Source organism: Phoxinus phoxinus, assembly GCF_949152265.1.
Source record: "Phoxinus phoxinus genome assembly, chromosome: 5".
Taxonomy (NCBI): Eukaryota; Metazoa; Chordata; class Actinopteri; order Cypriniformes; family Leuciscidae; genus Phoxinus; species Phoxinus phoxinus.
Genome location: NC_136880.1, coordinates 37,884,001 through 37,908,516, shown reverse-complemented (window position 1 = coordinate 37,908,516; position 24,516 = coordinate 37,884,001). Strand labels below are relative to the sequence as shown.

General features: G+C 36.8%; 1 protein-coding gene across 30 annotated transcripts in view; it reads right to left on the bottom strand.

Moving 5' to 3' along the window:
• mbnl1 (muscleblind-like splicing regulator 1) overlaps nucleotides 1–24,516 on the bottom strand; it is a 72,299-nt gene that overhangs the window by 16,735 nt on the left and 31,048 nt on the right. For all 30 annotated transcript variants that reach the window (XM_079614469.1, XM_079614463.1, XM_079614470.1 and 27 more), the window contains one exon: nucleotides 20,849–21,435. In XM_079614469.1, the coding sequence (XP_079470595.1) occupies nucleotides 20,849–21,022 (174 nt within the window). In that variant the 5' untranslated portion in view covers nucleotides 21,023–21,435. The remainder of the gene's footprint in view (nucleotides 1–20,848; nucleotides 21,436–24,516) is intronic.

Below are 24,516 nucleotides of genomic sequence, written 5' to 3'. Positions count from 1 at the left end.
GCCCGTCAGGAGCAGGATAGGACAGTCCTGAGCTAGATCAAGTCCATAGTATGCGGGAGACATGTTAGACAAACATTGTGGACGAGAGGTCAGGTCAGTTAATTCGAGGGGAAAATAGCAGGGAGTCAGATGTCCCCCACAGTATCACACACACAAACACCCCCCTAAATGTTAAGCCCTCTCTGGGTTTGTCTTCCTCCACTATCATACGCTGACAGGCATGATCGATTCATCCTGGTCACTGATGATGTCACGAGCGAAGATCTCCACGGGCTGCAAATACTATAAACTATACATTTTCCCAACACTAATAGTCACTTTTCTATAACAAGTCTTGATTTGATAATCACATTTACACAACAACACGACACATTAGCAGTTTGGTAACGTACACACTCCAAAACAACGTTAGAGGATTAACAATAGCCTAAGATCGTTGGTAATAATTGGAAATAATTCAGATTGAGTTCACTTTCTAACCGGTTAGCAATACACTAGAATTAGAGGCTAAAGCAGATAGCAGAACATTCTAGAACTGTGAAGTAAGTTTGCTCTCCTATCTATGCAGTATGCAATAAATAAATAAAACGCACACGTCCTCGGCTGTGAGCCGGCCAATCAAAGAGTGTCTGGCTGGTATTCTGTGAGCTGAAGTTTCTACCATCTGTTCAAGACATTAGAAAAGCTGGCCTCTGTGAAACGACACTGAGAGGATGAACACGCAAATATATCCTTCTCAAACCTATCTGACTTTATTTACTACTGCATTTCTGCTCATTTGATTTATGCAACTCAAATGAAAATGACAAAGTATCTCATACTCAAAAATTAGTTTAATTGACCTTAGTTCAATTGAAATTAATATAAACTATTCAATTGACCTGTGCTTAACCCGACTACAAATTGTACTGACCAATAGCAGCTGTTGCTGTCTGCCAGTGCCATGTTATTATTATTATTATTTAATTCCTTTTTCAATGTAAGTTTCTATGTGTTTGGATAATTTAAAATAGAATTTTATACAAAATATTAAAAAAGGCAAAACAGTGATAAGCCATAGTTTTTAATCAAATGTACTGCATTTTACAATTTTTTTAAATGAAAATTTCAGATTAAAATGATTCGCAATGTCACTTAATTTCAGCCTATTGAGTTTTTTTTACTGGTACTTTAATAATTAAAAAATATTGTTGGTTATTATATTAATTATTACAATTCAATATAATAAGTATACAATATTTTATTATATTATTTTACCCAATAAGTAATGTTTTTATTAAATTATTTATTAAATTATTATTCCAATTTATTTGCCACCAATTCAGACAATGATCCACTAACCAACCTCTCCAGCCTGTTAAAAATGTTCTAAATATATTTTTTTCATGTAAAATAGTAAAAATATCCCTGCATGCATGGACATTATTATTCACAGATATGGAGTCACTGACACGTGATATTTGTCAGCACAATTAAAAATGGGAGGAATAAGATAGATTCAACTATGAATGCAAGCAATGAAAGTGGTTATTGGATCACAATGTGTGTGTGTGTGTTTTAAGCGGGTTAGTGCATGTAGAAGGGTGTGCGAGTGGGGTGAGAACATTTTGTGAAAGGTGTGACACACAGCCCTACTGAGCATGTGCGAGAAATGTACTGTTCTCTCACTGACCTGCCGAAAGGACGAGGAAAAAATGAGACCGCATGGTGGAAAGGAAAGAATGAGGTTGAAGAATAAAAAAAAAAGAAGTGTTTATGGGAGGTGTGTGAAATGGGCCGAGCCGTGCGAGTGGAGTTGCATTATCCCCATCACTCGCCCCTGTACCCTTCTGCAGTACAGCAGCATAGGGGCTCAGGTCACATGACTGACACATGCAGGGACATGCTGCCTTTCGTTTTAAAAATGATTCATATAACTTAAAAGTCATTCAGTGGAGAAAATGAGTCCTGTAGTGAGATCTGAGAGTTATGGAGTTCTTAACCAAACCTTAAGTCAACCTAGAATTGTAGACTTTTTCTCTCGAAAATAACTCTTTCTTTTGCAGATGAGACCTTATTGTAAAGTGTTACCCATAATAACTATGCTTCCATTTTGAGTGAATATAACTCTGTCTGGCAAGTTCATGAAGCACCTATCAGAAGTGCTAATATAACATTTTTTATTTTTTTTTGCATGTGTTGTAGGTAGTTTTTTTTCACGGGAGTGAAAAACCTTCAGTTGTGCACTGCAGGAAATGCGTTTGAAACAAGATCCTCAGACAGTGCATTATAGACAGCGCTGTCAGTGAAATCAGAGAGGCTAGAGAGAAAGTCATTCCTGACCGTCACTCGGCCACCCAACAGCTGAGAGAGAGAGAGAGAGAGAGAGAGAGAGAGAGAGAGAGAGAGAGAGAGAGAGAGAGAGAGAGAGAGAGAGAGAGAGAGAGAGAGAGAGAGAGAGAGAGCGAGAGAGAGAGCGAGAGAGAGAGAGAGAGAGAGAGAGAGAGGGAGGATGTACTGGTATGGCAGGTCGTTTAGGTGACCTCTTGCATATGGCAACATATAAGCTGTTCCAAAAAATAGAGGGTACGTGCATTACCTTAGTTGAGGCTAAAGAGACCATAATCCATTTGAATTGAGAGGTTTAGTCCAAATTTTCCGAAGAGACTCGTTCGCTTTACATGATGACCAGATTGAATTTAGGCTGTTATTCACATAGGAACATTCATCAACTCACACATCGGTTGTGGTAAACGGAAGCTCACGCATGTTCGCTTGATGTGCGAGAACCAATGAGGTTCATTCTTGTGTTACGCATCACGTTTGAGCTTCAGCAGGAACCAATGAGGTTCATTCTTGTGTTACGCATCACGTTTGAGCTTCAGCAGGAACCAATGAGCTTCATTCTTGTGTTACGCATCACGTTTGAGCTTCAGCAGGAACCAATGAGGTTCATTCTTGTGTTACGCATCACATTTGAGCTTCAGCAGGAACCAATGAGCTTCATTCTTGTGTTACGCATCATGTTTGAGCTTCTGCAAGAACCAATGAGCTTCATTCTTGTGAAATGCATCACGTTTGAGCTTCAGCAGGAACCAATGAGGTTTGCTCTCACATGTCAAGCGGGTACAGATGAGCTTCTGTTTATGTTCACTGATCATTGTTTATATGTGAATAAAAGCCTAAATTCAATCTGTTCATTATATAAATCGATCGAGTCTCTTCAGAAAATTTGGACTAAACCGCGCAAATGAAACGGATTAGTTTTACAATCACTTTATAAACTTTTTGAAGCATAAAAGTGGTAGTTTTACTGTAAAACAACAAAGAAAAAACAATTAAAGTGATGGTTTACCCAAAAATGAAAATTCTGTCCACATTTACCCACCCTCACGTTGTTTTAAATCTGTATGAGTTTCTTTCTTCTGCTGAACACAAAAGACGATATTTTGAAGAATGTCGTAACCAAACAGTTGATGATTTACTTCCACCGTTTTTTTTATTTTTATTTTTTATTTTACATACTATGGAAGTCAAAGGGGCCCATCAAATGTTTGTTTCCCCATATTCTTAATAAATATTTCCCTTCAAGAAATTAAATTTTTTTTTTTTGTATTTCTCTGTACATTATTATTTTTAAGTGTCGGGTTCTTGCATCAAATATTATTTAGTTCTTAGTGGTTTAGTTTTACGTGACCATTTCCACCTTCTCTGACCCTTTAAATGAAACAAATAACAAGAAGTGTCCTCTCTTCCTCGTTGATTTGCTGACGTTCTCTTTTACAGCTGGACTGAAATTCCAGAAAAAAATCAACTCAGCCCATCTCAAGTTTCAGAAAGTTTAGCTGACTGTACAAGGATAAGATAGACATCTATTGAGTTTATATTGCATTGCTCACTTGCAGGATTAACATGATAAACAGCTAGTTACAGGGAATCAAATAATGTTCAAATGTATGCAGTGTCACTGGCATGTGGATACAATAATTAGCACAGATGAAATAATGGTGTGTGTGTGTGTGTGTGATTTTAAGGGGATAGAGGAAGGTTTCATCCTTGTGTATAGTGTCAGTCGCTGCTGTCCCTCAGCAACAGAGTCCCTTTGTGCTTGTGCTGACTTACAGTTTTCTGTCGGACATGTTTTACAACGTGTGCGCGTGTCAGAGCTCAATAGCGATTTATTTTCCCTTCATTCTGTGTGTGTATATTACTGACATAAGTCCTGCTCTTCCTTTTCACCAATCAAGTGAATGCATTCTTATAAGTCATAATGTAGTCGAAATTGACAAAAACTATTGAGACAAAAAGCCCAAACTATGAGATAAATAGTAAATAGTAATAAAAATAGAACAAAAAGTCAAAATTGAGACACCAAGTCATAATTGTGACATAGGTCATAAGATGTAATTTTGAAATTGACAAGTTAAAAATTATGGCAAAATTTTTTTTACTATGAGATTCAAATATAAGACAAAAAGTCAAAAGTATAAGATACTAAGTCATAATTACGTTACAAGTCATAATGATTTAGTCGAAATTGACAAAACGATTGAGACAAAAAGCCCAAACTATGAGATAAATAGTCAAGTGTAATAAAAATACGAATTATGAGATACTAAGTTATAATTATGATATAATTCATAATGTATATAGAGTCAGAATTTCAACTTTTTATCTCATAACCGGTTTTGTAATAATTTACCAAAGCACTTTTTTTTCTTCTTATGATGTGGCAGAAATGTATGCAATTACTATTGCTCATATTTAGGGCTAGTGATTTAAACAGACCTTAACTCATTTAGATACACCTTGGTGTGAAACTAAACGAACTAATTTTGTGCCAAGGATATGAATGATACCTCAAATCATGCGGCTTTTGAAGAGAAATGTGCAATCGTTTTTTTCTAAGCAATCTGCAGGTTCAGATCAGTGGACAGTTTTTACATTGTAACAACTCAGAACACCTTAGCAACACCATAGCAACCACCCACAACAGTGTTGATAGTTTTACACCATATTGTTTAGAAAATTGTATATATAGTTTTCTGAGCACTGTCCACCTCTCGCTCCATCTCTGACCACAGTGTTGTGGCTGCCGGGGAAAGAAAGAGAGAAAGAGAGAGAGAGTCAGATCTTTTCTCGTTAACAGTTTCTTTGCCTCTTTATTTTGTCCTCGATGCACAGTCCCTTCTGACACTGCCAAGAGCTCTCACGGTGCGCGTTTGTTGTCGTTGTCTCACGCCTGTCAAGATTTACTCACACATATCTCACGCAACCACACGCCTGGCTCATCTGGAGCGAAAGGGTGGGGGGGGGTCAAAGGTCACGGAGCTGTCTGCCGTAATTAACGTCATTCAGATACGTTTACTTCCATACACAGATGTTGGGGACTTTTCTGTTGAGACAATGATATTTTCTTTCCCTTAAACCTAATACCATGCGTTTCACACAAAAGTACGTTCACATTTTCAGTAAGACATGAAGATCATTGGCTGCTCCCGCATGTAGGCACGCACATACACATTTAACTCTCTGTATGATTACCTTATCAGCGTGAGATTACGTGGATCTCAGTAACAGGATTAACAGTGTTCACACTGGCTTTAGGGCGCTGCAGCCGATTAGCAGCAATGTGAGCTGTCCAGTGTGACATAGGATTAGGATTATAATCCCGGGATTATCCGTATAGTCTCCACGGGATTATCCGTTCCTCCCACCTTTACCCTTAAAGTCGGAGTGATCTCTTTCAGGTCCTGTGCAGGGCTTCTCAAATGCAGCTTTGGTCTCTTCTAAATACTTTCTATAGTTATTATTATTATTCTGGTCAAATCAGCATATTAGAATGATTTCTGAAGGATCATGTGACACTGAAGGACTGGAGTAATGATGCTGAAAATACAGCTTTTGCCAACACAGGAATAAATTACATTTGAAAAGATATTCAAATAGAAAACAGTTATGTTAAATTGTAATCATCTTTTACAATATTACCATTTTTACTGTATTTTTGATCAAATATGCATTTGGTGAGCATAACAGACTTTTTACAGAAACGTAAAAAAACGTAATTATTAAATACTTATGTGTGTAAATATATGTACTGCATTATATATATATATATATATATATATATATATATATATATATATATATATATATATACATACACTATAGGGCTGTAAAACGCTTGAATCTGATTGGTTGACGAACCATATCACTTCGCCAAATGAGTTCAGTTATTTCAAAGATCCTTTACAGCCCACAGAACTAAAACCCACCGACGGAGCAAACAAATATAGAAAACAACAGGATAAAAACATCAAATTATTTCCATTTTTTCCATGACACAAAATCACGTTTTACTCTGTCTCCCGCTCTCTCTCCCACTCAAACACACACACATACAGTAAGGACACACACACTCGCACAGAAACGTGTTGTCAGCGCTGCTCGGACTATTATATCAGTAAAGTAGTTTAGCAACTTAAAAGCTACATGACATTTCTCACTAGCGAGGAAATAACGGCGCTGTTTTTGAAGCAGATACATTTACAGTTTCGCTATTCGTAGAGACACTGCTGCCAAACAAAATAGGTAATTCACATACGCTTTCTCTCTCTCTCTCTCTCTCTCTCTCTCTCTCTCTCTCTAAGAACTGCATTATTCTGCTATCAACGGCTCAAGCCTCAGTTACTAGCTCTAAGATTATATTTTGAAATGAACAATGGAGGTTGTGGGATGAGATGCATTAGAAATTAGTCCTGCACGCAAGAGCCCTTTAAGGACAAAAACCTGACAAATAAATTGCTAAGTATACAGTAAACACTATGCTAATATTGCATTTTAGACATATAGCTCATATGAGACAATGTACAGGCCGCCGGTTATTACCGCAAAATAAACAACCACATGTTGATCAGGGAGCCGAGGGATCTCGTTTCATCCTGAAGGAGTTTATTTTGGGAATGTCCAGCTGACTGTATATTAACCTGCATCTTCTTAGAAAATAAAGAACTAAATGGATAAGAATATGTTTAAGTATGAATCAATAACTACATAATCTGAAATATGCATTATCTGAGTTTGTGAATAAATATATTTCATTTACAAAGATAAAAGCATTAAAAAAGGACTCGTTTCCTCTCTCTTTCTTCATTATTCAAGGGCTTTGATAATTGAATTCAGTGTGTTTTCTATCCTTTTTCATAAATACACATCAGAATGAGCTGGGCTTAGATGGAGGGCTCTGTTGCTAGGATACCGTGACCACGACAGACACGAGGTTTGAGCAAACAGTCTGTGGAGGGCTGGTCACATCTGTACAATCGCTTGTGTGTGTGCGTCTGTTTTTAAAGAACCCCACACGCACAACCTCAAAAATGTCTGTAATTATATGCATTTCACCTATAATATGATGCTTCACAAACACAAAATGCACATGATTTGCTTATTATGGCACTACAAAGTAAATTTTGTTTGCTTATGCGATATGAGAAGAATTGTATCCCCTAAAATGCAGTGCTTCACGTGTACTGTTTGTGTGTTAAGGTCACTGCGCTAATGAATAATGCAGTTCGGTGACCCCTCCCTCTTAATGATTGATGGATCGGGGGGGTTGATGATGCATTTCCTGTCAGTCAGAGCTTTGATGACTCGGCTTGTTAAGCTTTACAGGAAGTGCAGGGTCCAATTCCAGAGTTCACTAGGAGCTGAGTCACGCAGCGGTGAAATCTCTCTTACACACACACACACACACACACACACACACACACACACACACACACACACACACACACACACACACACACACACACACACACACACACACACACACACACACACACACACACACACACACACACACACACACACACACACACACACACACACACAGAGGTCAGGGTGTTCCTGATAAGCTGTCTATCTAACTCTTTCAGGGGCCAATTAAGGTTTAAAGTTTTTAAAACTAATACGCATGTCCTCCAGTACCAACATGACTCCCAGAGAGTTTTGCACTTGAGCAAACTTTTTTTTTTCAGTGGGACAGCAAATTGTGTTTTTTTATTCTTCAGTAATCTATTGTTTACAGTATACACCCAACAAAAAGTATTACACCATAGTATCAGATGGCAATTTGTAGTTATGATGGCAAAACATGGCTTCCTCCACTTCCTGCTAGTTAGTTTGTACTAATAACTAATGTACTAAAGCGTTGTTGAAAATCTAGAAACACCTTTGGTGTTCCCGGTCAAAAATGACTGACCTTTTAAAAATTGCTTGTAAATCACTTGTTATGCTTTATTATGACCAAATATTGGATTCAATATTTTTTATTGATCGTAGGCCTCATTGATCTGAGCTTATGCATTTCAGTATATATATATCGCAACTTTTGTGGATAATTTGGTTAATATTCAACAAAATATGGGAAAAATTTGCACTGTTTATCAGTGCTTTAATGTTTAACCAGGAAGTTTGTTTTGAAATGCTTTTATTTTATACAAAATGGAACAAAGTCACACTTGTGGTGTTCCCGGCCTACAAAAATAGCTTATAAATCTGTCATTATGCTAAATGCCCAATACTTACAGTTTGTTCACATATCTTTATTAGTTTTCTTCTTCTTTTGAAAGGTTATCTAAATGTCCCTGGCTTGAAACTTTCAAAATTGACAGGCCTGTGCTGAGGGTCTATGGATGTTCTGCCCTCCAGGTCTCCATGACTGTCCTGTGACTGAAAACCATGAATACCAAGGATTGCAGACAACCTGGCCCACTATCCTTTTATACTTGGTAATACAATGCTTCCTTTGATATCTACCATAGTACTGAATGATTAACATGTTCGTGTAGCATGTTATTTACATTAAACTCTGGGTGGTTCAAAGAGTACTACGGTACTACCATGGTACATGTCCAAAAAAAAAAAACTATAAAGTAATGCACTGGTAGATATCCATAAAAACCATGATAGAGCTATGGTAAAGAGCGAGAGAGAGAGAGAAAGAGAGGGGGAGGAGGCGGGATTTAGATGATTGTTATGACACATTAGGACAGTATGTCAGATAAACAGTTTTCTCGGTCTGCTGGTTGTGTTCACGCTCTGTGTGTGTGTGTGTGTGTGTGTGTGTGTGTGTGTGTGTGTTAGATCTCAGTGCTGGCTCGTCGTTACTATGGCCTGATCCAGGAATGAAAACGTCCTCTGTGGATTTACTGCGCTCATGTTTATGCTTTCAAACAGTCATTTATTCTCTAATGAATGCCCAGTGTGTCTGTGTTTTCTGTGCGTGAGCATTCCATGAGTGTGCTGCTAACAGCGGTCCGGCCGCGGCAGGGCATTCGCGGTTCTGTCTCCATACATGGTGAGCCGAGTTCAGTCCCCTTCTCTAGTGGCTGTTGAGTGTGTTGAGGTGGATTGCATTTGCTTAATGTTACTGTAATCACACATTACTCACACAAGACCAGTGAGCACAAGATCGATCTATCTATCTATCTATCTATCTATCTATCTATCTATCTATCTATCTATCTATCTATCTATCTATCTATCTATCTATCTATCTATCTATCTATCTATCTATCTATCTATCTATCTATCTATCTATCCATCCATCCATCCATCCATCCATCCATCCATCCATCCATCCATCCATCCATCCATCCATCCATCCATCCATCCATCCATCCATCCATCCATCCATCCATCCATCCATCTATCTATCTATCTATCTATCTATTTATCTTAGATAGATAGATAGATAGATAGATAGATAGATAGATAGATAGATAGATAGATAGATAGATAGATAGACGGACAGATGGATAGATAGACTGACTTTGGTATCTTTACAGCAACGTTTAAGACAAACACTTTCTCAAACAAAAAAAGGCTGAATTTAATCTGATAGCTGAGATAAACAATTCAGATATTAAAGAGCTCTCATTAACTTTATGACTGAGTAAACCTAACAGATGTAGTCATACATTAGTGTCTCAGTGCACTAAACTGACTTTAAAGTTCAGTAGCAGAATAATGTTTAGATAATGTTTTAATAGGTGTTCCGTGTAGTAAAAACCCTGTCAAGAGTGTTGTGTGTTTGCCATTACTTAACGAAATGTAAACAGAGCGAGACACACACAACTAGAAAGACCCTCACCCTTCAGTCTCAGACTTTGGAATGTAAGCTTAGTGTCAGAAATAGCCAAATACAGAGTGAGTGCGTGCGCACACACACACACACACACACAGACACACTACACACACACACGAGTTGATACGGGGTTAGAGATGACGTGAGCTTTAAAAGCCGTGAGTGTGTGCAACATGAGATTGACCCGTCCGCCATGATGACTTCTGTATTGAGTTTGGCCGAGCGCTGGGGGCCGTATTCCAAAGCGCTGAGGTCTTCAGACGTACTAGATCAGCGCCTATAAACAGGAGGCTGATGGTATTTGGATCCACAAACTCCCTTAAGAAACTTGCGTGCTAACTAACCAGTCCAAAACAAGACAAGAACAACAATCTATTATTCAATATTGTTCTGCAAGAAAAGCCCAGAGGTTCTTTGCTCAGGATAACTGAAATATGTTCCAGTATCAACACCTCAGATATTTTTCCGAAAGTTCCTAAAGTTAACAAATAATTCATGGATTTGAAATTAATGTAGAACATTTTGAAAACATAGCTCAGATAATTTGGTCTTGGAAGTAATTTGTGAATGATATTCAGTGTGATTTTAGTATTATTGATAAAATATTGTACTATTTAAGTATTTAAATGTAAGTTTTCAATTTAATTTTAATTAAAGTTTTAGAAAATGTTGTCAATTTTATTAGTTTTTATATATTTCTATGCAACTTTTATTTATTTAAATGTTAGTTTTAGTCATTTTAGTACTTTTTTGACAAAGCATTCAAAAATGTTTTCACGTTTTTATTCTAATATTTATGTATTATTTTATTTCAGCTTTATTTCATTACAAAACACAATTATTTATTAGTTTGCTTTTAGTTTTAGTTAACAATAACAAAACTGATTACACCTCAAATTAATATAATCAAAATAACTATATAGCAACCACTCAAAGCACCCAAGGAACTGCAATGCAAAGGCAAGCACAACTCACATTTTCTCAAGAAAAAAAAAGGTTCCCATTGTTCTCTAGGAAACATAATTAAGATATAAAAGGTGTGCTATTTGCATTTTTTCATCCCTAAGAGTATCAAGCTTGTGGGAGAGAACATATTGAACCTATACTGAAATAATCATAGGCGTTGGGTTGATCTGAAAAGAGGGCAGACAGGGACATTCAGCCATGTGTCGCTGATATATAATTATAGACGCCTTCCTTTAAAGAAAAAAAACATATAAAAAAAAAAAAACACTGAATTAGTTGCCATTTGGCATCTCCAGTCAAGAAAATCCAGATTAAATAATTTGCTGCCAAGAGTCCATTAGCTGTAAGAAGACTTTGCTAATGGATTTGCAGACGTCAGTTTTGAAGCTGGTAAAGTCATACATAACAATGCAAAGCTCTTAAAAAGGCCATTAACATCAGGATCATGTCAAAAAAAAATCTATAATGTCATAAAGTCACATTGATCAACCATCCTTGGTAACGTTATGTAACATCACTAAAGATGCGCAACATTCGTCTGAGATTCAGGCTTCCACACCTCGCCATTGAAAACAAATCCCATTAACAACATCTCTTCTCAGCATCTAGCCGTTGTAAATGTATTCTTCTGTTGTCCCCATGCAATCTTTACCTTGTTCTATTTGATTTATGGAACAAGGGCGGGTTCATGATTGATGGATGAATTCTAAGCTAACCCTGAAAGGTCCTTCCAGCTAAATCAGTTCAGGTTTAAAGGTACAATATGTAAGAATTTTGTAATAAAATATCCAAAAATCACGTGCACAGTGTGATATATTTCCTGCAGTTGTGTACAATATCCCAAAAGTCTCTAAAGATTTTTTATTTCAGAGAAATTCCAATTTGAAATAATTGGCCGTCCCGGAAAAAATGTCGCCTGTCAATGACGCAATATCCGCGCTATCCTCGGTTTCCGCTCGTACTGTCAGTGGACAACTGCATAGTGCATAACGTTTAGTGGCACGCTGTTCTTATTTCGTTCAAACATTGTGGACCATGGCAAGCAGACTTTGGGACAAAAAAGAAAACCAAAATGAGGATCAATATCGGCGTGGCGTTTTCGAGATGCCGAGAGCTCCACGTCCGTGACTAACTTGGACTTGACAGAGCTTTACGAGTCATGACTTGACAGCGACACCGCAATGCACATACTTTATTAGACAGGTGAGCAAATGTACATAAAACCAATCAATGTTATATAGCTCAACATGATGAAATGTTAGAATATGATCAGTATGTTATTCTAATGTTGATCTAGCTTACTGCTAGTTTCATATACCAAACGAACGAACACATAGAATAACATTATAACTTTCAACACACTCAAATGCTGTTTAGTGTGATAGTGTAGAGCAAGTGAAACAGCGCTGCGTTTCCTCACAAGTTTAATTCGTCAAATAAATTGACCAGTGTGAGTATTAATTCAACACTTGCGGGTAGTTCGGTAGAATGAAATCTCCTTATTCCTTTATATCCGCGGGACTCGTGTGTGGCCCAGATATCTGTCTATTATTAGCAATCGCGACCTGCTTCATATCACTGTAATGTTAAAAAACATGAATGTTTTCACTCCATAAACATTATTAGATCCATCAGCTTGACAGCAAGTCCCATCATTCATCTTATCACTGCGTCATAAACCTACGCCTTTGTTATTAGCGGCGATTTTTTTGTTACATATTGTAGCTTTAAACCTGAAGTGTGTCATTTTTTGCGTCCCCACACAGCAACATGAGCTCAACCAATGCTGTGAGTTTGGGGCGGGGCTATCTGTTTGTCCAACCAATGGCAGGTGGAGGGAGCGTTCAGGAAACCTGTTTGAAAACAATCATTATTCTAACACGTTTTTGTGATGCTAGTGGGACAAAATAACACACTTTAACCCCTTTAGACTTGTGTACTTCTGGTACACAAAATGTCACCTAGAAATTCTCAATTTTAAAAAGCTACATTTAAAAAATAAATAATAATATAACATTGTATGATGGTGATATATAATGTTTAATGCTCATTCAAATAGCTGAAATTATAATAAAAATGTAAGAAAATGTCTTATGTGCAGACCAGCAGCAACATAAGTAACCAAGGGCCAGATTTACTAACATCTTACGCCAGTGCAAACCCTCTTTTTGCTTTAAAAAACACTGTCAGGATTTACTAAAAAGACACACAGTGAATAATGAGCGCTGAAAAAGCGTGGACAGGGTTATTTTTGTGACCTTATTGCATATGCGTTTATAGGAGTTTCCCTTTTTAGATGCAACATTTATGGGAGGAGAGCATTTAATGGAATTTAAATGAATCGCACAAGGTGATATACTAAGGTTCTGCTAGTCAATTTACTGGAATTTGCACCATTATTTAACGCCCCCAAAAAAGCATGTCTTAAACCAGACGTTAATTTGCGCTGCTCTTGGTAGATTGTGTTGGTAATTGTGGAAATGATCCGGCTGCGACGGTTCTTTAACGTGTCAGTGGATCTCGCAGAACTTTCTACTTCCATTGGTTCTTTTATAAGATTGCGAGTATCTAATTAATAATGATAATCATAACAATAAATAAATATGCCACTATGTAATTCAGTTCATAGACTAAATGTAGTCTATACAAAATAAACGTACAAAGCAGAATTCAACTGATGAGCGGTTGCAGGTGTACAAATATCGGCTATTTTACATCGACTTTGAACATCCTTGTTCAGCATTCAGATTCGTCTTGTCTGACTGAACAAGGTCAAAGGAGTGTTCGTTACCAGCAAACAGCGCCATTAAAATGGGAAGAGCCCTCTGGTACATCACATAATTGCACAACTCGAGCCAAAATGGAGAGATAAGCGTTAAGGGGAGTGCTGGTCCCCTCTACTACTGGTTGATCTCAACTTCCCCTCTGTCGGATTGGAAAGCATATTTGACTATATTCAGGCAAATGATTTGCATGATATGCAAATACACCTCGTTGAGAGCATAGACACTTGAGTTGTGTTTCTTGATGACTGTGTGTGTGTGTGTCACCCCGCATAAGTGTGTTTTAGATGCCTAGTCATGTGATACCTGTTCTAATTATATCATCTGAAAGAAGGCCATCCACAGTCTGCTCTAATCATTAAGCTGCGAGCTGCCCTCATAATGCAGTGACATACATAAAAACATTATATGAAACATCCTTACAATGACTGAAACTGATTCAACTTGCATAATGTGACGTACACTATCGTTGAAAAGTTTGGGGTCTGTAAGATCTTTTTATGTTTTTGAACATCATATTAAAATACAATAAAACAGTAAAATTGTGAAATATGATTACAATTTTTTTTTTTTTTTAGTTTTTATATATATTTTGAAATGTAATTTATTCAAAAAAGGAAAAAAATTCCCACAAATGATTAAATCAGAATATTCAGTGGGAAATAATGAAGGACAACTATATATTTTCCCATATTCCTAAATACGAGGTAATGTGTGTGTGTGTGTGTGATTTTAGCCAGAGTAAAATGTACTGTATGTTTGTGATTGCATCAAAAGCATGATGTATTTTTAGCAGTAGTTCAGAAAACTGCAAAGCAAAAATCTGCATTAGGTGTGTAAAAAGTGTATTTAGCTGAGAATCATGGGAAATGTAGTTTTGTCATGTAAGCATGGTCACCTCATAAAGTGTATAAATTTGTAGCATTTTCTGGCAAACTTTTCTCTTTTCTTCATGAATAGATAAAATGCGTACAAATTAAACTGTACTCAACTTTTACAAATAAATCTCTATGACTTGGAAAGTGGGTCTAAAAACGAGCTCCCAGTTGTAATTTTGACATTAAATATGATCATTCTGACCAAAAAAAAAACATTTTCTGATAAGCTGTACACAAGCCAGGGACATTTAATGCTCTTTGGCCTCATGAAGTGGTCTTTTCATGGATGAGGACGCACCTACTTGGTCTGTTTTGACCAACACTTAGATCTTCCCGTTTCTCTGTTCCCACCAGAAGTATTGCAGTGGCCATCTCTGTGGACCATATGGCCGGCCTGTTTCTTGTTAGAGACGAGGAAACTGGCCAGTCGGCTCAAACATCTCTCACCCACGTCAGCTTTACTCAAAGCCACTTTTCCACTCTATGATCTTCCATTTCGCTCGAAGCAAAAGTGTAAAACAACACCGAATTCATAGCTGCTCCTCTCTCTCTTTCTCTCTGAAAATCCCTGTTATTTTAACAGGTTCCTTTTTCCTCCATATTAAAGCTCTCCTTTTCTGTCAGTTTTATTTACTTAATTTGTGTCACATTCTCTATCTCTGCCAGTCTGGTGATATTTATACAGGGAGAGATAACGGATCTATCATTCTGTCAGATGGAAGGATGATAGATAAAGCTGAGCAGTGTGTGTGTGTGTGTGTGTGTGTGTGTGTGTGTGTGTGTCTGGACTTTGGCCCATGGCAGTCAGCGTCAGCAGCCTCACAGTGTGCTTTCATCCAGCCAGCATGATCCAACATGGCCAAGAGAGCTGTTACACACACACACACACACACACACACACACACACACACACACACACACACACACACACACACACACACACACACACACACACACACACACACACACACACACACACACACACACACACACACACACACACACGCACGCACACACACACTGGAAGACAATGTTCTTCTGTTCACATCTGCACTGAAACACTTTCTTTAGATCTTTACCTCTCTTTCTCTCTCAGACACACAAACACACGAGGCCAGCGCTAGATTCACGACTGGCCTTTATTCACAGTAGATCTTCACACGATTCATCTGTTTTTACTCAACCTCCTTTAGAAAACAGTACTGTGGCTCTAGCTGTGAGGTATGACGACATATATTTTTAATTGTAACAAATTATCTTGTCCTTTAGTTTGCATTTATTACGATAATGCAATGAGATTCATTTAATGAATTACTCAAAAGCAAATGGAAATATATTTAATACAGTATATATAAACAATTTTAACTTAATCCAGAAAAATCGTTACGTATACCATGACTGTGCTATACAATATATAATAGTAATAATAATAATTAATATATAGTTATTAAATACTATAACTATCATATAACAATATAATAATACTGTATGAAATATACTTAATATATATAAAAAGAAAATACACTAACATTTAAAAGTTTGGGATCAGTAAGATCTTTTTTGATTCAGCAAGGACTTGCGGATCAAAAGTGACAGTAAAGATATTTATAATGTTACAAAATATTTTTCTTTCAAATGAATGTTCTTTTGAACTTCCTGTTCATCAAATAATCCTGAAAACCTGTGTGTGTGTGTGTGTGTGTGTGGAGGGGGACACCTGAAACATTGCCACAGTTTCCCAGCAGACCCGAGATTTAGCTTGAACCCCCCTCCCAGTGTGTGTCTGTGCGCGTATTTGCTTTTCTCCTGCCGTGTAAAAATAGATGGAAAATTACAAAGTGGCATTCCCTACTGCTCTGGAAGGAAGTGGTCATGCGCTCACACACACACACACACACACACACACACACACACACACACACACACACACACACACACACACACACACACACACACACACACACACACACACACACACACACACACACACACACACACACACACACACACACACACACACACACACACACAAGTGGAGTTGTTTGAAAAGTCCAGGTGATACAAATGAACAGCTAATGAACCCATAACTTATGTTTTTAATATTTCAGCGTATTTAGACTTTTTAATAATTTAGCACATGTGGTCTTTTTAATATTTAAATATATTTAGTTACATCAATAATTTAGTAGCTCCACACTAAGCCAAACACTGGACGATATGTACCAGAGTAATGGATTGGTGGAACTTCACAGAAGCTCATTCTGGACAGATGTAACATAGCCCATTATTCATTTATCAAAAGCTCAAAGTCTAAATAAACATTACTGGAAAAACCTTTTAGACATCCTTGCTAAGACAAGTCGCTTTTATTTCCACTCATATGTTGGGAATGAAATTAATTTAAATCATGCACTATATATATTTACTATATATGTATCTATATACTAAATATGAAAAAAATATTTTTTACAATTACGGTAATTAATTATACGTATAAAACGAGTAAACTTGAGCACGTTTCGTATTTTTGCCAGAACTTAAAATAACAATCGTCCACCGCTTCAAACATCTCGTCGTAACAGAATTACGTCTTCCTTCTTTTAACACCAAACAATAGATGCATCTAAAATGGCAGAAAGTTGTGAGAACCCTAGTTTCTTCTGCTAGGCATTACAGACTTTTCAGTCTCTGTTGACTCAGACTTTCGGAGAGGGCCAATCTTGGGGTCCGCACTGATGGATGTGAATTTTGGTGTTATTAGAGGGAAAAGCGGAGGGCTCATGGGCGAGGATCAGATCTCTGTGGAGTTAGCGGTTGGTATCAGCCTGTTCATCATAGAGGATTTTGTTCTGGAGAGAGCAAATACTCCGTTCAGAACATGGGACAGGAAATGGGAATGATGGAAACACATGCATTAGCTTCTGTGAGCGGTCTCTCTATATATATATATATTTCTCATATTTTGGGGATTTGTACTGATACCATGGCTTTTTGCTGAATACTCAAAGGGTTTAAAAATACAATACAGCCATATAATTATCAAAATGAAATGAAAACCATTATCGTGAACATCAGATCTCCAAAACCTTTTGGAGTTTTGAGAGCTTAACGTTGTCTTGCTCATGCAGGCTCGGGCGCTGGTGGTTTTACAGTACATACGCTGTGCTGAGTGTCTCTTTGACTCTGACCAAATGAGGAACTGAACTGAAAAACTGCAGAAAAGAGCAGAAACGCTCGAGCACCATCTCACCGGGGTAATTCCACACATAAGACCTCAGCCTCAGTCTTGTCCAAACATAAGAGATTCAGTGTGTCATTAAAAGGCAGCAAAGCACAGAATAATCAGTTTATGTTTAGTCTTCTCCTCTCAGAGACCTGGATTTGGACATTTGTTGAAATGTTTTGCAACTTTGAGAGTTTGCAGGAACTTATATGCAAAATGCTGAGGATTCCAGTCATACAAAGGTCAAAACAATGCTCTTTTACTCTACATAAGACTTGTGTTCTTTAAGTGACAATGATCATCACAGATTCAATCCCGCCAACAACATTGGTGTGTTGCCATTGTGATGGGCTCCTCACATTAGTCTTGTAGTCTAGACCAGTAGTTCTCAACTGGTTTGGCAATAGACCTTATTCAGAGCAGCGCCCTGTGAGGGATAGACCATGTTTTCAATGGCACCCGCTGTAAAAAGCTGTATAATCTCCTAGATCACTTATAATTTTCCACAGCTCATGTTGTCTGGAGTTTATTTGTCTACTGAAACTTCTTAGAAAGATATTCTTGCAGTTTTAAATCCAAAAACACATTAAATAACAGCAAAACCCACTCAAGAGATGTATGTCTATCTCTCACAGCCTCGCTTTCATTGCAGTTAAAAATCCAAGATGGCGCTGCTGTGAATAAGGTCTATCGGACCCACATTTTCCAATGGTCATTAAGCCATGACCCAAATTTTGGGGAATTTGAACCAAGCCAATTTATTTCTCAAAAATGGTTAACACACATGAGTACTGTCCCACTTTACTTACACATAAATTGTATGAATTTCACTAACACTGATGAATAAAAAGTATTATAAAGGTAAAGCTATTAAATAGCAGGCCCAAACTAGTTAGTAAGTCACAGTCATCCAAAATATACAATTGGTGGTATTTTGGGTTAAGGTTACAGAAACATAAACTGTTAATTTTTTTTACACACTGATACTGATGAATAGAATGAACATCATACCAGCATGTAAATCCTTTCCAGCTAACACATGACATATGTAATTTATTGGTACTTTTTGGTAATTTTGGTATTTGACAACATAACAAATGCTGTATTCTCTTAATTTTGACTGCGAAAATGTGTTCTGTGTGAACTGGTCCTAACAAGTTATGAAAATAATGTTAGAATAATGACACTGACATATAGCCTGATCATCTCATCTGACAGCAGATACAGAATCACGATTTTTTTAAATTACGTGTAAAATAAAGCCTGGTAAACATAACTAGACGATACTTTGACGTTTTTTGTCTACAACATTTACATACTCCCATAACGAAAACGTGAATTTTGAAGCAGTTATGTTCATTTTTGAAAACGTACGTTTTTAATAACAAAATAAGACAGGTTGGAGTGTGAGTGTCAGCAGTGTACGCTGTAGAACAAAATGTCAAAGTATCGTCAAGTTATGATTACCAAAGGCTTTATTGTACTCATAAATTGAAAAACCCCATTGGAAAATCTCGAAGGAATTAGACTTCCGGGTTCTGATGTCATACCTGCACCACTCTATGGAAATGTAGCAGTTTTCTGGCAGAAGAGCAAAGTGTTTACAGCAGTCAACAGCTTTTACACGTCTTTGTCAAAGTAAAAGTCTCGCATAGAACATTCGGAAACAAGTTTTTGTTGTTTCTTTGACTTCACACTCCATGAACCAATCAAAACGGTCTCGCGACCCATTTTTGGGTTGTGAACCACCAGTTGAGAAACGCTCGTCTAGACTACTACTTTAAAAGAAATTCCTATATAAAATTCACTGTGCTTTACAGCGCAGTTGATTTGCATTTTTATAAACTGTGTGGAATGCTCATGTTAGCATCCAAGTAGGAAGAAGGAATTTATGACTTAAGCCTCAGCCGTGTCATTCTAAGGTAAAACACTGGCCCATTTATACAGCCAGATAATATGGAAACTAATCTTGCTTATTTTCATGCTCATAAAAGTGCTATTTGACTAGTAAAATGAATAAATTAGTAAAACTTGGTAAAAAATGCATAATGAATGAATGAATAACTTTGAATAGACTAGAAACTAGCGGTTCTCGTCTACTAGCGGTGAGAGTTCTAGTCTAGCTAGCAACATTTTTCAGCCTCACTTCTCTTCCAGCTCTTCTTTTCCTGTCCTTTCTCTATCATGGTCAAAAGAAAAAAAGATGCATCAAAACGTAAAAAAAAAAAAAATTGTAATAATGAATAATACAATAAAAATAATATAAAATAATGAAAAAAATATAATCATGTAAACAAAAGTGTGAGAGTTGTAGTTTAGCTTGCAACATTTTCGAGTCCTGCCTCTTTTCCTGTCTTTTTTATGGTTACAAAATAAAATGTAAAAAAAAAAAGAAAGTTAAATAAATATAATAAAATAGAAAAATAAAAAAGTTAAATAAATATAATAAAATTATACAAATAAGACAAAAACATAATACAAAAATAATAAATATAATCACGTGACCAAAAGTGCTCTTCTAGCTTGCTACTGCTGTTAAAATGTACAGTATGGCCTCTCCTTCAACTTTTTCTCTCCTTTCTCTACTGTGATTATAAAAAAAAGTAATATATATATATATATATATATATATATATATATATATATATATATATATATATATATATATATATAAAATGATGAATAAAAATACTGATAAAAATTATAAATAATAAAATTAATATAATCATGTGACCAAAAGTGGGCATACTCCATTAAGAAAGAGCAGAAAGACTGACAGATTTCAACCAGAATTGAAACAAAACACGTGTAAACTGCATTAACGTTCTGAGTGTGCACACTAGAGTTGGAAGTCCGAGGCGTTTCTTACCTTCAGTGAATCAAAGCACGCAATGACTCGCCCGTTCTCCACCTGGCAGCTCTTGGCAGGATGCGCAAACTTGCACTCAGCATCGGAGCGTGAGCACGTTCCCCGCTGAAACTCTCGACACACCTCCAGCGTCAGCCATTTCGTGTCCCGCATGTGAGCCATATTCATCGCCATCTCGCTTTAGCGGCAAGCAAACTTTAATTCCTTAAAATCCCAAAGTGCTTTGGGTGTGCTTGTGTTTTGTCTAAAGCAGTTTGTCCTTTTTACTAATGTTCTCTTTCTTAGATCATTAAGCTCCTCTTTCCTCGTGGATACACGCCAGGCCAAAGCAAAAAGAACAAAAGTGGAAAAACTGAACTGCAGTAATGGATCCCAAAGCAAAAATCCTTGACTCTTGATTGGCTGATTCAATAGTGCCCACTTCAGCTCTGTCGGGTAGGGGTCGTTCGGGGTCACAGGGATTGTGGGGTTGTGCGGGCAGTCTTTCACTGGTGTGGGCAGCAAGCAGGCAGGAAAGCTGAGGCTGGTACTATAAGCAGCTCCAAGCAGCGGCAGACGCAAGAGAGGGCACGATACTCAGTACCCACCTGCAACAGAGGAAAAGAGGGAAAACAGCTTTATACCATCTTCCCAAGGGCTCTTCAGCAAACATTTTCATCATTCGAGTCTGCGATTAGATTATTTCACTGTGGACGAAACTGTGCACTAAACTGAAACGAACCCAATGGGCAATTTCGACTACCTGAGATCTTCATCTTCAGAATATTTCTTACAAATTGTTGACAAGTGTTGGACTTGGACATGCAAAAACAACATGTTTTTTTAAACAATTTAAATTCATTTATTCATTCATTAAAGTTTATTACAGTCTGAAACTGACCTGATTTATTCTGGTTTCTAAAATAATATAAAGAAAAATCCTAATAAAGTTACAAATTGAACACAAATAAATATCTAATGAATTTGAAGTTCTCAGGAAAAGGTGCAAAAAAAGAGAACTGTCCTCATTTAGTCTATCCATCCATCCATCCATCCATCCATCCATCCATCCATCCATCCATCCATCCATCCATCCATCCATCCATCCATCCATCCATCCATCCATCCATCCATCCATCCATCCATCCATCCATCTATCTATATTGCAAATAAAAAAATGGAAGCTAATATAATTTTTATTTTATTTATTTTTACAACTTTTTGGACACAAAAAGTTCCCCTAACTGAAGAATCACCCATGTGGTGTATAATTCGTACTATTTTTTTCAAATCTTTTTCCATGTGATATGGAATGCATTATGCAACAATAACCATTCCAAAATATAGCATGCTACATTATCATCACATGAGCTCATCATCATGAGGCCATCATATGACCCCTGTTTATTTCCTCTGTCCAGTTATCATAAATAAACGTATTGTGCATTTTTCATCCAGTTTCATGTAAAAATAGATCAAGTATTCATGGAATGTCAAGTTGGGTGCATTACATTACTGCACACTGCATATTTTGGCAGATGCAGTAGAAGTAGATTATCCAGGTATTCCACGCATACAGAAAATGCACATTCTGAAAATTCACTGCATGGAATTGTACCAATTAGGACAGACAGCATGAGAAGAATTGGGACGCAGCCGATCTTCCACTTTATCTCACTACCTCTCTGTGTTTCTCACTCGATCTCTATTAGACTCTCACCAGCTGCATAAATCCTTCGCACCCCTAAAAATGCCAGAAATGCACTGAAGTCTGCAGAATACTGTTAGCAAATAAAACATTGTCACTCACATTCCTGGACGAACACACACCCCACTGACACATATACACACACTGGTCTCTGTCTTATCCAAACACACACACAAAGCAACCCTTCAGAATTGTAAGTTTCAGTCCAGGTTGAGGAAAACTGAACCAAATAGCACATCGCAGCTACAGCTAAAAGAGCTGTGACGTATCATTTAACAGAGGCCGAGAAGTTGGAAAGTGAACGGCGAGGTCATTTCCTGTTTCTCTAAAGTATTGAGCCAATCACAGGCAGAGATGTAGCAATGTTCCGGACGCATGCCAGTTGAGTGAAGCGACACTTTTACAAAAATCTACCATAATTTTAACTTGAATGACATAGTTATTCCATTTATTGTTAATAAAACCATGCAAGATTGGTATTAGCTACCAGTTCCGTAGAAACTGAAAAAAGTAGAAACAAGAAAAGAAAAAAATTACAAAATTTTAAAAAATTCATAACTAGAGACCAGAATAGCAGAGACTTGAGAGTGGCCTCTTTTAACTTGGACCAGTAAGTAACCACCTAGCAACCAATCAGAATACCTTAGCAACCATCCACAACAAAGTGCTAAAAACCTCTCTGAACAGGGTCTGCACCTGCAAGCACCACTCACTTCAAAAAAATTGAAAAATATAGTAATTTATTAGTATTTTCCAGTAATAAAAAACAAACAAATAAATACATATTTATAATTCTATAATATTATATATTATAAATAAATAAAAACCATGGTAAACAAATAATAAAATAATAATTTAACTTAAATATACATGTTTATAATTGTATAATATATTCTATTGAATAAATAAATATTAAAATAAATGTAATATATTTAAAATTAAATAATATATTATAAACAAACAAACAAACATGGTATACTACAAAAGCCATTAACATATTTACTGACCTCACTTGAGACTTACTGAAATAAAAAATATAATTAAACTTTATTTGGAGCATTTATTTATTGCACAATTACAGACTTTGGGCCTCATTCATGAAACATTCGTAAATATACGAGTAAATATGTGAGTGATTTGCGCGTAAAGAGACCTTCCCGAAAACTCTTCTCCTGATTCACAAATACTTCGTAAACGTCAGATGTGATAGTGAAACGTGTGTGTGTGTTAATGAATTCCAATCAGTCGTAAATGGGACGCGCGTGCACGCTCGCTCATTCTCAATTACCATAAATCCCGCCCATTAAATCCGACTGACAACTATATATGGGCATCATATTATGACACCAAACGAAGGATTTCAACATGTCTTCTCAAAAGCGAATGAAAAAGAACAATTTCTCAGATGCAGAAATTGAAGTTTTATTATCAGATGTTCATTAAAAACGCCACATTTTATTTTCAAGCGTACATAGTGGCGTATCAGGTCCTAAAAAAAGGAAGCTTGGCAGATATTACAGAAGCAGTTAATGGAGTTTCATCTGTTAATCGAACAGTCCCAAGTAGTGAAAAGAAAATGGTTCGACATGAAGCGACTGCAAAAAACGAATTAGTTCACTTCGAAAAAAATAGCCCAGCCCTATTGAAAGCAATTAATTATTTTATTAAAGTGTACTGTTTGCAGATGCTATTACTGGCTCTCATAATAAAAGTAAAAAGAAAAACCATATGTATTGCTATATATAATAATATTTTTTCAAAATGCTGTAAATGTACCCGATTAGGTGAATTAAAATGCAGCCTTATTAATGAGCAAAACGTTCGGAAGTTAAATGCTTGGGAGCAGGTGTAGATTTCTTTCGTACCAACTAACATTTGGAAAATACGAACATTTTAATGAATCCGAAAATTTACGCCAGAACCACTTTACACACAATTTACACAAAAATTCGTTCTGCTCGTGTTTCATGAATGAGGCCCT